The sequence below is a fragment of the Dreissena polymorpha genome, chromosome 1 (assembly GCF_020536995.1).
Source record: "Dreissena polymorpha isolate Duluth1 chromosome 1, UMN_Dpol_1.0, whole genome shotgun sequence".
Classification (NCBI taxonomy): domain Eukaryota; kingdom Metazoa; phylum Mollusca; class Bivalvia; order Myida; family Dreissenidae; genus Dreissena; species Dreissena polymorpha.
This window is the reverse complement of record NC_068355.1, coordinates 62,265,250-62,281,903: the sequence shown is the minus strand read 5'-3', so window position 1 is coordinate 62,281,903 and position 16,654 is coordinate 62,265,250. Positions and strand designations below refer to the sequence as shown.

The 16,654-nt window shown below is 37.0% G+C and overlaps 2 protein-coding genes across 4 annotated transcripts in view; both read right to left on the bottom strand.

The window, feature by feature from the left end:
- Window positions 1–707: 707 nt before the first annotated feature.
- LOC127831843 (transcriptional activator protein Pur-beta-like) overlaps window positions 708–16,654 on the bottom strand; it is a 41,327-nt gene continuing 25,380 nt past the window's right edge. For 2 of the 3 annotated variants that reach the window (XM_052356938.1, XM_052356925.1), the window contains 4 exons: window positions 15,158–15,276; window positions 14,450–14,570; window positions 11,382–11,488; window positions 1,171–3,429 (listed from right to left, as the gene is read on the bottom strand). In XM_052356938.1, the coding sequence (XP_052212898.1) occupies window positions 3,322–3,429; window positions 11,382–11,488; window positions 14,450–14,570; window positions 15,158–15,276 (455 nt within the window). In that variant the 3' untranslated portion in view covers window positions 1,171–3,321. Of the gene's footprint in view, window positions 3,430–11,381; window positions 11,489–14,449; window positions 14,571–15,157; window positions 15,277–16,654 lie in introns of all 3 variants that reach the window. The other variant, XM_052356933.1, reaches the window with a different exon arrangement.
- LOC127831777 (uncharacterized) overlaps window positions 4,386–16,654 on the bottom strand; it is a 216,552-nt gene continuing 204,283 nt past the window's right edge. The window contains exon 6 of the mRNA XM_052356835.1: window positions 4,386–8,957. The gene's annotated coding sequence lies outside the window, so the exon portion shown is untranslated. The remainder of the gene's footprint in view (window positions 8,958–16,654) is intronic.

The following is a 16,654-nucleotide window of genomic DNA, read 5'->3' as shown; positions in this document are numbered from 1 at the left end:
GAAGTTTCATCTTCAACCCTCAACAGGTCAGTACCTTTAATTCTAACAATTGTTGCAATGGTTCAAATTAACATTCTTTTCAATGTTTAGGAACAGGGTCCTCATTTAACTAATAAAGAAGGGCACCATTTCTAAATAATTGTGATAATCAAAGAAGTAAACTTATGCTAATTATTCAAATTCATTTGATATTATTCACTTAAAAATATTTTTCTACATATTAATTAATTGTATTCCACTATTGATTTGTGTCACATCTAAGAGTTATTCTAATCTATGCATTTTTATTGTTATCCCATGTCTAAGAATTGCATAAGTAGTAAAATGTAGTCTAGACTTGTATACCTGCAGCCATATATCTCTAACCCCTTACAACGCATACAATTAACTTTCTATTCTTCAAATTGTAGCATTCTGCACACTAGAAATGTCTGAATCTGAACATAAATTTATATTCACCAATGTTTACCTTTGATTTATTATTCTTTATTAATGATAAATCAACAACAAACAACGTGTATATCGGAACCCAGTATATTTGCAAATGGTAGTTTTTCAATTTTATGAGTATTATCTTATTATTTATTCTTACTACACGTACTACAAATGGATAGGAAACTGCAGGCTCCGGACAGTATATTTTAATTACATCTTTCAATTAGTGGCGGACTCTCAGAGTTTGCATAAGAATCAAATGCAAGAGGTACTTGCTAATTAAGCTTTATTTCATCCTTACAAAACAAGGAAATAAACATGTACAGAGGTATCAGGGACTGTACAAACACATTAGTGTGTCTGGATGACGACTTCTAATCACTTGAAACAAACATTAACACCATCTTTGTACTGGAAAAACTGTGCTTAATGAGTGTCCTCCCAGAATAGGCTGTGTAGTCAGCAAAGGCTAATCAGGGACAACACTTTCCACCATGACTGGATTTTGGCTAAAAAGAAACTTCCTTTAAACGAAAACTACCATACAAGCAGGAAAAGTGGTTCTTGATAAGCGTGTGTAAACTGCACAGGCTTATCTAGGAAGTCAATTTATGCATGTGCATTAAGCTCAGTTTTCCCAGTACAAGGTTGATATAATAATATACACTAAAATATGAACATTACCTAGAAAGCAATAAACGTAAGTCAAAACAAAGAATAACAAATTAAACCATAAACAATTTAAACAATCATTTATTTTTGATTATTCAAGTAAAACTAACAAACAAGGTTCTGTTATATTTATTGTAATATTGAACTAAAACAACAAAAAATAATACAATTTGACACCTGTTTAGAAATGGGAAGGTAAATCTATTATACTAAAGAAAATTGATCCATATTTTCGGGTCCAAAATTGCCAATACATTCTTCAACAACAATAGGCATGAGCAGGTCTCTAGAAAAGCAGGGCGTTATGCATGTGAGAAAACTAACGTCCCAAATGAGCCTGGGCAACCATTAATGTAGGCCTTAACTGGAATTTAGTTTAGAAGATACTTCATTTAAATGAAAAATTCCGTACAACTTGCAAAATAGCAAGTATGGATTGCACAAGCTAATCTGAGCCGGTATTTTACACACACAAAATAAGCCCAGTTTTTCCAGAGAACAGCTTATTTGGCAATATATTAGTTAACAACAATAGAAATGAATATGACTTTATATTCACTATAAATTATGACACTGTACATCTCTTCATTTATTGAAACAAAACAAATGATTTTCCTAAAAGATGAATGAAAAAAAACAACATGGATTTTAGAATGTCTTGTTTATTTCAAAGTATTGCTAACTTGGCCATTAAGCAAGAGTTGATCTGTACAGTATCACTGCTAGTTAAAACTGTCAATAACAAAAATCAACAAGTAACAACATCAGTAAGAGGTTCCAGTAAAAACATGCTAAAATAAAATCTTGTCTGATTTCGTTTTCTGAATTATTCCTGAACCATGAAACAAATCAGTCAGCAATAAAACCAATATATTTTACGATATAAATGTGTGTTTTTTTTAATACAACTTTATCGTGTTTGTTAATGTGGTTTGATTTTGGAGTGTTTCATGGTGATAGAAACTAACAAGTCACTCATTATAATTAAGCTTGGAGACAGACTAAATCTAACATGATTTGCTTCTGCTTTTTAACTTAATTATAGTTATAAACAATTTATCCTTTTATTAACTTCATCACTCGTACCAAACTGCTGTTGCAATTTTTAATCTTTTTCAATTCACCAAATTTACTTGCAACTTAGTCCATGAACATTTAAGAGTTGCCTGTATTGTTTCACCCAACACTAAAATAAAATAGCAACAATTTATCAACAAACAACAACCATCAAAACATTTACCTCATCAGTCACCTTTATATACTGAAATCTGACCCAATTTTGTTTCTATTTAAATAACTCAATCATAAGGGCACTCTTTATTCTTGAAAACACAAGAAATGAAATTAACTTTAACTTCTGCATTCTCGATCTTTATTTCATTAACCACTGCTTATAGCCCACTGACATATTGATCACAATAATCTTTTGTTCACTTGGGCCTTTACAGCCTTCACAGTCTATGTCAATCAAACATTCTGAAAGAACCAATCAGAAGAAACCCATGAAGGCAAAGTATTTCCGTTAAATCCACAAACAAGCAACTTTTCCAACCCCATATATCAGCAAGTGCAACTCAGACGAGTGCTCATAAATCAATACAACTCAGTCAGTCAACATAACAACTACATCTAAACCAAATTCAGACTTCCAAGAAGTATATTCAATCCCATATCCCAAGAAAGCTGTAATACAGTTCCAAGACTCGTCATCAAACCATTGGAAATGTGCTGAATGAATGATAAATTCTTTTTTATATCATCTAAAATAAAACTTTTGATTGCTCAATAGTAAAAATAAAAACATTTTGATATGCATCACATATTTTACAGTTTGTCCCTGTCTAGTTATATCAGAACATTGACCTGACTTATATTTCTCAACATTTCAATCCAAGTACCAATTCATTAAGGAGACGTAACAGAATTTCAATCTATCCCTTTAGGCATCGAGGGATCTCAAGTACATTTCTTGTTAAATACCAAATTTCTTTGTACCTGTGACCTGTGTAACTCACAAATCGGCATGAACAATAAAACACCAATACACAATAGCTGTCCATTAAATCTGACGTTCAATTCAATGACATCTCCTTGCGGAGCAAAGTCTTTACAGTAAATATTGACAAGAGTTCCAATGACCGCTCCCTCAACAAGCAATGACTGATCCCTCACTAAGCACATTCCCGCTGGTCAGGAGAGCGTAGGGTTGCTGCTCTACTGGGCGCCATCTTGTCCTCGCTCTGTGAATTCGGACAACATGTCGCGAAACCGGCCCCAAGACCTCTCTGGAATGGTGATTGAAGTCCGGTAGTTGGACCGAACCTGAAGAACAGATACAGAGTGATTGAAGTCCGTTAGTTGGACCAAACCTGAAGAACAGATACAGAGCTTGTTTTATCAATGGTGATTGAAGTCCGGTAGTTGGACCGAACCTGAAGAACAGATACATGGAATGGTGATTGAAGTCCGGTAGTTGGACCGAACCTGAAGAACAGATACATGGAATGGTGATTGAAGTCCGGTAAATGGACCGAACCTGAAGAACAGATACAGAGTGATTGAAGTCCGGTAGTTGGACCGAACCTGAAGAACAGATACAGAATGGTGATTGAAGTCCGGTAGTTGGACCGAACCTGAAGAACAGATACAGAGCTTGTTATGGTGATTGAAGTCCGGTAGTTGGACCGAACCTGAACAACAGATACATGGAATGGTGATTGAAGTTCGGTAGTTGGACCAAACCTGAAGAACAGATACAGAATGGTGATTGAAGTCCGGTAGTTGGACCAAACCTGAAGAACAGATACAGAGCTTGTTATGGTGATTGAAGTCCGGTAGTTGGACCAAACCTGAACAACAGATACATGGAATGGTGATTGAAGTTCGGTAGTTGGACCGAACCTGAACAACAGATACATGGAATGGTGATTGAAGTCCGGTAGTTGGACCGAACCTGAACAACAGATAAGAGCTTGTTATGGTGATTGAAGTCCGGTAGTTGGACCGAACCTGAACAACAGATACATGGAATGGTGATTGAAGTTCGGTAGTTGGACTGAACCTGAACAACAGATACATGGAATGGTGATTGAAGTCCGGTAGTTGGACCGAACCTGAACAACAGATACATGGAATGGTGATTGAAGTTCGGTAGTTGGACCGAACCTGAACAACAGATACATAGTGATTGAAGTCCGGTAGTTGGACCGAACCTGAACAACAGATACAGAGCTTGTTATGGTGATTGAAGTCCGGTAGTTGGACCGAACCTGAACAACAGATACAGAGTGATTGAAGTCCGGTAGTTGGACCAAACCTGAACAACAGATACAGAGCTTGTTTTATCAACAACAATGTTAAAAAAACATATAAGCTAAAATAAAGCTTGTGTTGATGTAAAACCTGGATGAGTCAAAGACATTGTTACAACTACTGCACAAGATTGGACAAGGAAAATTCCCCAGTAAGTTTAAAAGAAATTGCTTAAAAGGGTCATAATTCTGCCAGAATTGTTTACAGCCAAATTCCTTCCTTTTCAATCACTTTCAGCTGAAGGTTCTTCAGCTGTAAAAGATTTAATAAAATCTGCAAAGCATAACACAATTGAGTTCACAAAATTCAAAGGGGCATATATTCTAAAGTGGAGAAAAATGACAACTGACATTTTTCTACCAAAATTGTAGCAGCAACAAATCTTGTTATTTTATGACCAACAGAACATGTAGTGAAAACATTAAGCATTTTAAGAGGGATTGAGATCACAACATTTTGGGGAAACAATATTCAAACGCAGAAAAATATAAATGTTGCACAGACTCTGATGCCTACATTGCACATGTTGGACTGTGAATGCTTGAGCAAAATATTTGTTCAGGGTTTCCCTACATTGGTCAATACAAACTAGTGATCCTCGAGGCAAGGCCACTTTTCACCCCAGTGACATAAACTGAAGAAACTTTGAAGAGAACCTCTTGGCCTTGCTCTGGAAGGAAGTTTAAAGTGCATAAAGTGTTGTCCCAGATAAGCCTGTGCAATTTGCACAGGCTTGTAAGGGACGACAATTTCCGCTTTTATGATATCCAGTATAGGCAGTGTCGTCCCTGATTAGCCTGTGCTGACTGCACAGGCCTGGAAAGACACATTATGCACATGCATTTAACCCCCTTTTCACAGAACATGGCCCACCTATAGCTGTTATTATGAGGCAAATCATAAACCCATGGTATTGAACATTTCAGACAAGATTTGTGAAGGTTTTCCCTGTATAAGTCATCCTTAGAATTCAATATAAACTTGTGACACCTCTTTTGACCATAGGGGCAGAATTTGAATAAATTGTGAAATGGACCAGTAGTTAATGATTCAGGTCACTAAATATGAAAGCCATGGGTTTTATTGATTTCAGAGAAGAACTGTATGAGTAAATGTCACACTGGTACACCCAGGGCCAGGCACCTTTTGACCCACAGGGCTTAAAGTTCAGTCAAGAAAATGTTATTTACACTGTCTTTGCAAAATATAAGTTATACTGAGCTTTTGAACTGAGTTAACACACAACTAGAGCTTTGTCACAGATGTGACGTATACACCCACCAGCAGCATTGACACAGACTATTTTGAATGCTGTCTTCACAAAACAAGAGTCTAATTTATGGTGATTTTTAAGAATTATTATGCCACAATTATTTATGGCAATTTTGACCTTTGCACTCATGAATTCTTTAGCATGACATGCCGTCCAATGACTGTGCACGAAATTAATGTACAGTCATTTAAAATCTCACAATGAATGACATAGTTATGGCCTGGACAAGCTCATTTATGGCCATTTTTCACTTTTGAACACCAAGTGTGACCTTGACCTTGGAGATATTGACATAATTCTTTGGCATGACACATTGTCCAATGATTGTGAACAAATGTGCCAAGTAACTTTAAAATCTTACAATGAATGACATAGTTATGGCCCGGAAAAGCTCATTTATGGCCATTTTTGACCTTTGAACTCACAGTGTGACCTTGACCTTGGAGATATGGATGTAATTCTTTCGCGCGACACACTGTCCAATGATGGTGAAAAAATGTGCCAAATTATTTTAAAATCTCACAATTAATGACATAGTTATGGCCCGGACAAGCTCATTTATGGCCATTTTCGACCTTTGAACTCAAAGTGTGACCTTGACCTTGGAGATATCGACGTAATTCTTTTGAGCAACACACTGGCCAATGAGGGTGAAAACATGTGCCAAATGATTTTAAAATCTCACAATGAACAACATAGTTATGGCCCGGACAAGCTCATTTATGGCCATTTTTTAACCTTTAAACTTCAAGTGTGACCTTGGAGATATCAACATAATTCTTTCGCGCGACACACCATCCAATGATAGTGAACAAATGTGCCAAATGATTTTAAAATCTCACAATGAACGACATAGTAATTGCCCGGACAAGCTCATTTGTGGTCATTTTTTTTGAACTCCAAGTGTGACCTTGCCCTTGGAGATATCGACATAATTCTTTCGCGCGACACACCGTCCAATCATGGTGAACAAATTTGCCAAATGATTTTAAAATCTCACAATGAACGACAAAGTTATGGACTGGACAAGCATTTGACCTTTTAACTCCAAGTGTGACCTTGACCTTGGAGATATCGGCATACTTTTTTCACACAACACACTGTCCCATGATGGTGAACAAATGCACCAAGTTTTTTTTAAATCTAATGATAAATGACATGGTTATTGTCCAGACAAACTTTCAGTTTAAAACACACTAAGTGACCCCGTGACCTAGTTTTTGACCCGGCAGGAACCATATTCAAACTTGACCTATACCTTGTCTAGATAAAACTTGTGACCAAGTTTGGTGAAGATCGGATGAAATTTCGGGACAGACCGACAGACAGACGGACCGACAAAGTGACTCCTATATAGTCCCAATTACCAATGGTAATGGGGGTATAACAAACTAGATATCTATGGCAGCACAAAATAAAATAGAATTAAATTCATGACAAGAGGGCCAAGTTGGCCCTAGTTCGCTCACCTGAGAGGAGTCGGTTCATTCAATCTTTACCAAACGTCAAACTTGACCTAGATATTGTCCAGACAAACATCCTGGTCAAGTTTCATCATTATTGAACCAAAACTCTGGCATATGGAGTGTTTTTGTTTTTGTAAGATTTGACCTGGTTACCTATATTTTGAGTTGACCCCCCCCCCCCTTACCAAACATCCAACTTTGCTTACAAAAATAAATATTATGACCAAGATTCATTAAATCTGAAACAAAATTGTGACCTCTAAAGTGTTTACAAGGATTTTGTATAATATAGTGAAAATTTGGGCAATAATTATGGCATTAATTATGTTATATATATATAAAACCAATCTTTGTACCAAGTTTCATGATGATTGGGCAAAAATTGTGATTTCTAGAGTGTTCACAAGCTTTTTTTTACTATATAAATATAAGAAAACTGCCCCCCCCCCCAGGCAGCCATATTATTCAACTGACCGGAACCATTTTTGAACTCAACTCTTATATCAAGGAAACAAATGTTCTGACTAAATTTCATGAAAATTGGGCCAAAAATGTGACTTCTAGAGTGTTAACATGTTTTCACTGTATACATTTAGAGAAAAATGCCCCGCCCACTGGCGGCCATGTTTTTTCACCGATCTGGACCATTTTCGAGCTCGTCTTCTGAGATATCAATAAAACCATTGTTTTGACTAATTTTCATGATGATTGGGAAAAAATTGAGACTTCTAGAGTGTTAACAAGGTTTCTATATAGCCAAATAAGGAAAACTGCCCCCCCCCCCCCCTGTCAGCCATGTTATTCAACTGACCGGAACCATATTTCAACTGAACTCTCATATCAAGGAAACAAATGTTCTGACCGAACTTAATGAAAATAATTGGGCCAAAAATGTGACTTCTAGAGTGTTCACATGTTTTCACTATATACATATAGAGAAAAATGCCCCGCCCACTGGCGGCCATGTTTTTTCACCGATCTGGACCATTTTGGAACTTGTCCGAGATATCGATAAAACCAATGTTTTGACCAACTTTCATGATGATTGGGCAAAAATTGTGACTTCTAGAGTGTTTACAAGGTTTCTATATAGCCAAATAAGGAAAACTGCCCCCCCCCCCGGCAGCCATGTTTTTCAACTGACTGGAACCATTTTCGAACTCAACTCTCATATCAAGTAAACACATGTTCTAACCAAATTTCATGAAAATTGGGACAAAAATGTGACTTCTTGTGTTCACATGCTTTCACTATATACATATAGAGAAAAATGCCCCACCCACTGGCGGCCATATTTTTTCACCAATCTGGACCATTTTCAAACTCGTCCGAGATATCATAAAACCAATGTTTTGACCAACTTTCATGATGATTGGGCAAAAATTGTGACTTCTAGAGTGTTTACATGGTTTCTCTATAGCCAAATAAGGAAAGCTGCCCCCCCCCCCCCAGGCAGCCATGTTATTCAAATGTCCAGAACCATTTTCAAACTCAACTCTCATATCAAGGAAACAAATGTTCTGACAAAATTTCATGAAAATTGGGCCAAAAATGTGACTTCTAGTGTTCACATGTTTTCACTAATACATATAAAGAACAAGATGTGTTTGTGAAACACAATGTCCCCCTATATGACGTTTGCCCTTGACGGATGACCTTGACACTTCACCACTCAAAATGTGCAGCTCCTTGAGATACACACGCACTTCAAATATAAAATTGCTAGCTTCAATATTGCAGAAGTGACATTACATGAGCAATTTTGACCCATATATTTGACCTTGAAGGATGACCTTGACCTTTCACCACTCAAAATGTGCAGCTCCATGAGATACACATGCATGCCAAATATCAAGTTGCTATCTTCAATATTGCAAAAGTATTCATAAAATAAGCGATTTGGGCCACATATATTTGACCTCTGACATTGAAGGATGACCTTGACCTTTCACCACTCAAAATGTGCAGCTCCATGAGATACACATGCATGCCTAATATCAAGTTGCTATCTTCAATATTGCAAAAGTATTCATAAAATAAGCGATTTGGGCCACATTTATTTGACCTCTGACCTTGAAGGATGACCTTGACCTTTCACCACTCAAAATGTGCAGCTCCATGAGATACACATGCATGCCAAATATCAAGTTGCTATCTTCAATATTGCAAAAGTATTCATAAAATGAGCGATTTTGGCCACATATATTTGACCTCTGACCTTGAAGGATGACCTTGACCTTTCACCACTCAAAATGTGCAGCTTCATGAGATACACATGCATGCCAAATATGAAATTGCTACCTTCAATATAGCAAAAGTTATTGCAAAATGTTAAAGTTGGCGCAAACCAACCAACAGACCAACCAACATACCAACAGACAGGGCAAAAACAATATGTCTCCCACTACTATAGTGGGGGACATAAAAATGCCCCGCCCACTGGCGGCCATGTTTTTTCACCGATCTGGACCATTTTCGAACTCGTCAGAGATATCAATAAAACCAATGTTTTGACCAACTTTCATGATGATTGGGCAAAAATTGTGACTTCTAGAGTGTTTACAAGGTTTCTCTATAGCCAAATAAGGAAAACTGCCCCGCCCACTGGCGGCCATGTTTTTCAACGGACTGGAACCACTTTTGAACTCGACCAACATATCATTAAGGCAAACATTTTGACAAAGTTACATGAAGATTGGGCATGAAATGTGACTTCTAGTGTTTACAAGGTTTTTCTCTTTTTTTAACTAGTGACCTAGTTTTTGACCCAGCATGACCCAGTTTCGAACTTGAGTATTGGGACAAATCTTCTGACCAAGTTTCATGAAGATCGGATATCAAATGTGGCCTCTAGAGTGTTTACAAACCAAATGTGGACGACGGACAGACGGAAGACAGACAAAGACCGGTCACAAAAGCTCACCTGAGCAATCAGGTGAGCTAAAAAGAGATTACTTAAAATGAGTACAATGAATTGTATTAATATAAGACAATAATGATAGTTATAGCACACATAAGTTTTTGAAAAATCAACATAATTGCACAAAGTGAGTTTATTTGTATAAGCTTTTTGACCAGATTTTTTATTGCATAAAAATTAGGGCAATGTTCTGTTAATCACAAATGAATCATTGTTCAATCATCATAAATCATTATTCGAAAAATGTACAGAAACATACAATCACAGTGCATTTTTAAATGCGAGGAGCTATACAAACTGCAAAATGGTGAAATTCCAAACAGCTAAATAATAATTTAACATCATTTAGTGAAGAGAAAATAATCATGTTCCTATCTGATACATCATTTAAACAAATTGTCAGAATCTAACCATTGTCATGCATTGGGTTTATGTACCTTTTACACATCAATGTTATTTATCCCTTTTAACCAATATTATTTATCTTCGGAATTTTTTGGCCCAAAAAGTGGGAGGCATATACCATTGAACTAAGATTCTTTATAAACTACTAGGTGGGTTTCGCTTAAACTTTCAATGCAATATGACCTTAAAGGGGCCTTTTCACAGATTTTGGCATGTTTTGAAGTTTGTCATTAAATGCTTTATATTGATAAATGTAAACATTACATTTTAAAAGCTCCAGTAAAAAATCAAAAATATAATTTAAAAAAGGAAAAAAATGTAGCCCGCAGCAGGGCTCGAACCAGTGACCCCCAGAATCCTAAAGTAAAAACGCATTAGCAAACTGAGCTATCCTGCCAAGCATACCTAAGATTCATTTTTATACCTTATATAAGCAATCTTCGTAGTTTCACAAATTTAAACGACAACAACAGAACTCTCCAAATTATTCAATCGTTTCGCGTTGCAACGCTTTATAATTTTTAGGTTTTTAAATCGTCAAAAGATACATATAATGGCTATATTAGACCATGGCAAATGTTCAGCAATACTGTTTCCTCGCAAATATCATAACTAAACCGAAAATTTGCGAATCTGAAACAATTTTTTTCAATTTTGTCAATTTACCGAACCGTGAAAAGATCCCTTTAATGATCATAAAAACCGATATTTTGGCTGCCACCAGATTTGGCAGGGTTATGACCCTTTTCATTTATTCCCCTGCTAGTTAAGAAAATTACAGTAAAAAAAACATTTCAGGGGAGGCAACAATACTGATCCTGCAACCATGTGTTATCAATCTACAATATAAGATTATGATCCTGAATACTTCATACAGACCCGTATTGTGTGCACTCACCTCAGACACTCGCAGGTACACGCCTCTCCTGTTTGATCCCACATCAAAGTAGAACACCTTGTTCTCCACCCGCAGGTACTTGCTCTCTGGCAGATCACTCTGACCTTCTAGAAACATGAGACACATTTAACCCTTTGCATGCTGGGAAATTTATTGTCTGCGAAAATGTTGTCTGCTGAATTCATACAAGAGGGCCATGATGGCCCTGAATCGCTCACCTGACTCATTAAGATCAGATGAAAACTATGACCTCTATTGTCTACACAATTTTTTTCTATGATTTGACCTAGTGACCTAGTTCCTGACTCTAGATGACCCAAATACAATCCCAATCCAGATTTCATCAAGATAAACATTCTGACCACAGTTCATAAATATTGGATGAAAACTGTGACCTCTATTGTCAACACAAGGTTTTTCTATTTATTTGAACTAGATTTTTACCCCAGATGACCCAAATACAATCCCACCCAGATTTCATCAAGAATTCTGACCAAATTTCATAAAGGTTGGATGAAAACTGTGATCTCTAATGTCTACACAAGGTTTTTCTATTATTTGACCTAGTGACCTAGTTTTTGACCCCAGATGACCCAAATAAAATCCCAACCCAGATTTCATCAAGATAAACATTCTGACCAAATTTCATAAAGATTGGATGAAAACTGTGACCTCTATTGTCTACAGAAGGTTATTCTATTATTTGACCTAGTGACCTTGTTTTTGACCCCAGATGACCCAAATACAATCCCAAACCGGATTTCATCAAGATAAACATTTTGACCAAATTTCATCAAGATTGGATGCAAACTGTGACCTCTACTGTCTACACAAACAAATTGTTGACGGACGGACGGACGCACAGACACACGCAGGCACGCACAACGGACGCCGGACATCACACGATCACATAAGCTCACCGTGTCACTTCATGACAGGTGACCTAAAAATATGTGTCGGAGATAAACATGAACAGTTGTGGTTAAAATCCCATAGAAACAAGGGCTGTTTGTAAAACATGCATGCCCCCCTATATGGGCTATAAGTTGTAGTAGCAGCCATTGTGTGAATACGTTTTTTTGTCACTGTGAATGGTGGTGGTGGTGGTGTAGTAGTAGTAGTAGTAGTAGTAGTAGTAGTAGTAGTAGTAGTAGTAGTAGTAGTAGTAGTAGTAGTAGTAATAGTAGTTGTAGTAGTAGTAGTAGTAGTAGTAGTAGTAGTAGTAGAAGTAGTAGTAGTAGTAGTAGTAGTAGTAGAAGTAGTAGTAGAAGTAGTAGTAGTAGTAGTAGTAGTAGTAGTAGTAGTAGTAGTAGTAGTGGTAGTAGTAGTAGTAGTAGTAGTGGTAAAAGTAGTAGTAGTAGTGGCAGTAGTAGTAGAAGTAGTAATAGTAGACGTGGTGGTGGTGGTGGTGGTGGTGGTGGTAGTAGTACTAGTAGTAGTAGTACTAGTAGTAGTAGTAGTAGTAGTAGTAGTAGTAGTAGTAGTAGTAGTAGTGGTAGTAGTAGTAGAAGTAGTAGTAGTAGTAGTAGAAGTAGTAGTAGTAGTAGTAGTAGTAGTAGTAGTAGTAGTAGTAGTAGTAGTAGTAGTAGTAGTAGTAGTAGTAGTAGTAGTAGTAGCAGCAGTAGCAGTAGCAGTAGCAGTAGCAGCATTACAAGACCAATACTTAAGAATGATCAAATGGGAAAAGGTAACATAGCACCAGCAGTAAATATGGGGCTCATTTACAGGTCAGATTTGGAATCTCTGCTGTAAAATGAGATTTTGAATGAATTAAAGGGAGGCAAATCTGTAATAAAAAGAACATGCATAAACCGTAGTTGTTTCCCTTGTTTGAACCATGCTAAATCCTTACAAGTTTGGAAAGAATTGGATGAAAAATTTGGACTTTATTGCATAAACACCATTTTCTCAATTCAAGGGGAGGTAATTCTGTACTTCATGGACCAATAATGCTCATTTTTTGTAGGGTTCGTGTCCTCATTGATATAAAGACACTGTGCAAATTTGGAAAGGATCGGACAAAAAATGTGGAAGATTTTTGAAAGTTTTCACAAAATAGGCAAAAACGAATAAACATGCAAAGTTCAACGAGCTCCTGCGGCCATGTTTTTTGACGAATCAAATTTCTTTGAACAACTTTTTCACTTTTTCAGGGGAGCCCTCAAAGGTCATCCCTGTGAAAGTTTTTGAAAATCTGATGAGCGGTTTCTGACAAGAAGATTTTTTAAGGTTTTTACCATATATGGTCATGGCGGCCATCTTGGTTATGCGATCAAATTTTTTTAAACAATTCTTTTGTCCCATGACCTAGGGATGCTCCACATGAAATTTAGTTGAAATTGGCTCAATGGTTTAGTAGAAGAAGATGTTTACAAATTGTTTACGGACGGACGGACGGACGGACGGACGCTGAGTGATCACAATAGCTCACCTCGAGCTATCGCTCAGGTGAGCTAAAAACTAGCATTTTCTTTGATTTTTTTCAAAGAATACTATCAGAATAGCAAACAGTTTGGATCCTGATGAAACGCCACGTTCTGTGGCGTCTCATCTGGATCCAAACTATTTGCATAGGCCTTCAAAATTCGGTTCCAGCACTGAAAGAGTTAACACATCATACAACAGCAGGGCATACCTGACTCCTACTAATGCTCAATGTGAAGATTATTAATGTCCTATTCATGTTAAGATTAATGTGAATTTGTTCTGTGTGTATTATGGCTATTGGCTTACATACATTGTAGAAGTTATGTTACATTTTAGACAAAAAATGTCTTCAAAACGAAAGAAAACACAAAAATAAAATTTATTATAAAACTTCTATTAATTTTATTAAACAGCAACTGTCTTTTGATTGTCAGAATCTGTGATTGATAATTAATTATTATTAATAATGGATAAACATACATTTCCAAACATTTATCAATCACAAATAGTGCAAAAACTGACAAAAATAATTATAAAGAAATCAAGGAAAATTCAATCGCACAATTTTGCACATCCAATGACTTGTTCATCCCAATAAACAATGAAGCCTTACAAGCCTATAAGGTCAGAATCTCTCCTACCGTGATCATCAGTACCAAACTCATCCAGTAGGTCAGTAAGGGCGTCCCGGAACTCTATTAGCCCCTGGGCAGGGATCGCGATCTGAGACCGAGGCCCTCCACGGGGGACTGTCTGCGCAACCTGCAAGTGGAGAGTAGACCTTCAAAATGGGCTGTTTCACCAAGTTACTCCGAATAGACCTTCAAAATAAGCACCCGCACCAAGAGGCCTGTGAAGACTTTCAGCAAATAGCAGTTTCAACAAGACTATTGCCAAGCAATATAAGTCCCCTACCGGCTCCACCATTGTCAGAAATTCCACCATTTTCCGATTTTTTTAAATGATATTTGTTGCCATAGCAACGAGAATTTTTGACATAGGAACAAAATGAAATGACGTGCATAATATCCATATTGTCATCTATCCATGTTTCAAATTTCATGAAAAAATATTAAGAACTTTAAAAGTAATCGCAGGATCCAGAAAAGTGTGACAGACTGACTGACAGACAGAGGAGCGGTGAAACCAATAGGGAACTAACAAGCATACCAGAATCAGACTTGACACAAAAAATATGAATAGATTACACTGCCTTGAAAAAAACGAGAGTAACAAGACATCATTGCCAGCAAAAGAAAAGTTCAAGTAAAGGTTATATTTCAAGGATGGGTTTTTCATGATGCCTTATTCTTTGTTAATAAAGACTGTTCTGCCTCTACTGTACCTACCCTGAGGAACCTTCCTCGCTGGTTCTCTTTGAGATCTAGGTAATATCTCTTGTTGTCCTTTGTCATCACTTCACTCTTCAACTTCCCATCTTCCGGCAGGTTCTCTGGGTTGGGAGGACCTGGTATAACAAGAAATACACATCAACAGGCATGGACATTTCCAGAAGCCCCATGGATATAACAGACCTTTTCTTAGCCATTTTAGGAAAAATCCCATTTTTAAGATGAGGATTTTCTTTGCACAAAAAGTCTAGTGATTTAGAAAAAATTGAAAACACTCTATATTAACATGGGCTGTTTGTAATACACTCATGCCCCCAAATGGGCTGTCAGTTGAAGTGGCAGCCATTTTGTGAAAACGTTAAGAACCATTTTACTGCTTCAGGTCACTGTGACCTTGACCTTTGACCTAGTGACCTGAAAATCAAAAGGGGTCATCTGCCGGTCATGATCAATGTACCTATGAAGTTTCATGATCCTAGGCCTAAACATTCTTGAGTTATCATCCGGAAGCCATTTTACTGTTTAAAGTCACTGTGACCTTGACCTTTGACCTAGTGATCTGAAAATCAATAGGGGTCATCTGCCAGTCATGATCAATGTACCTATTAAGTTTCATGATCCTAGGCCTGAGCATTCTTGAGTTATCATCCGAAAACCATTTTACTGTTTCAAATTACTGTGACCTATGACCTACTTACCTGAAAATCAATACGGTCATCTGCCAGTCATGATCAATGTACCTATGAAGTTTCATGATGCTAGGCCTAAGCATTCTTTGAGTTATCATCCGGAAACCGTTTTACTGTTACGAGTCACTGTGACCTTGACCTTTGACCTAGTGACCTTAAAATCAATAGGAGTCATCTGCCAGTCATGATCAATGTACCTATGAAGTGTAATGATCCTAGGCCTAAGCGTTTTTGAGTAATCATCCAGAAACCATTTGGTGGACGAACAGACCAACCAACCGACATGTGCAAAACAATATATATACCCCCTCTTCTTCGGAGAGGGGCATAATTAAAATTATAAGAACAAAAGCATATAAATAATTGTTGCATATTTTGTTAGATGTAATTGAAATACAATCATTAGAGGCTTTTATAAAAGAAAAATTCAAATTGTGATTGTTTTTCAAATTTGGATTTATTTTACCATTTCACTTTAGGAATAGGTCCGTTTAACAGACCCGTAGATACGCCAGGCAAGTCCAGTATAAATTAGCAATACATCAAGCCATAAACCAATGCAGTGCCTGTCAATTGTCTGAGACATCTCATGTGGATTTTTTTCAAGAAAAATTGAAAGAACAAATGAGCTGTGTTATGTTAAAATGAGTCTCAAGCTTTTTGCGTCCAACGTAACTCCAGATCAGCCAAAGCACTCTTGCAATCTGATCAACAGCTACCCTGACTGCTATTTAGAACATAATGTTACTTTATAGCAGACAGGGTAGCCCTTGACTAGACTGTGAAAAACGCTGACTGGCCTGGA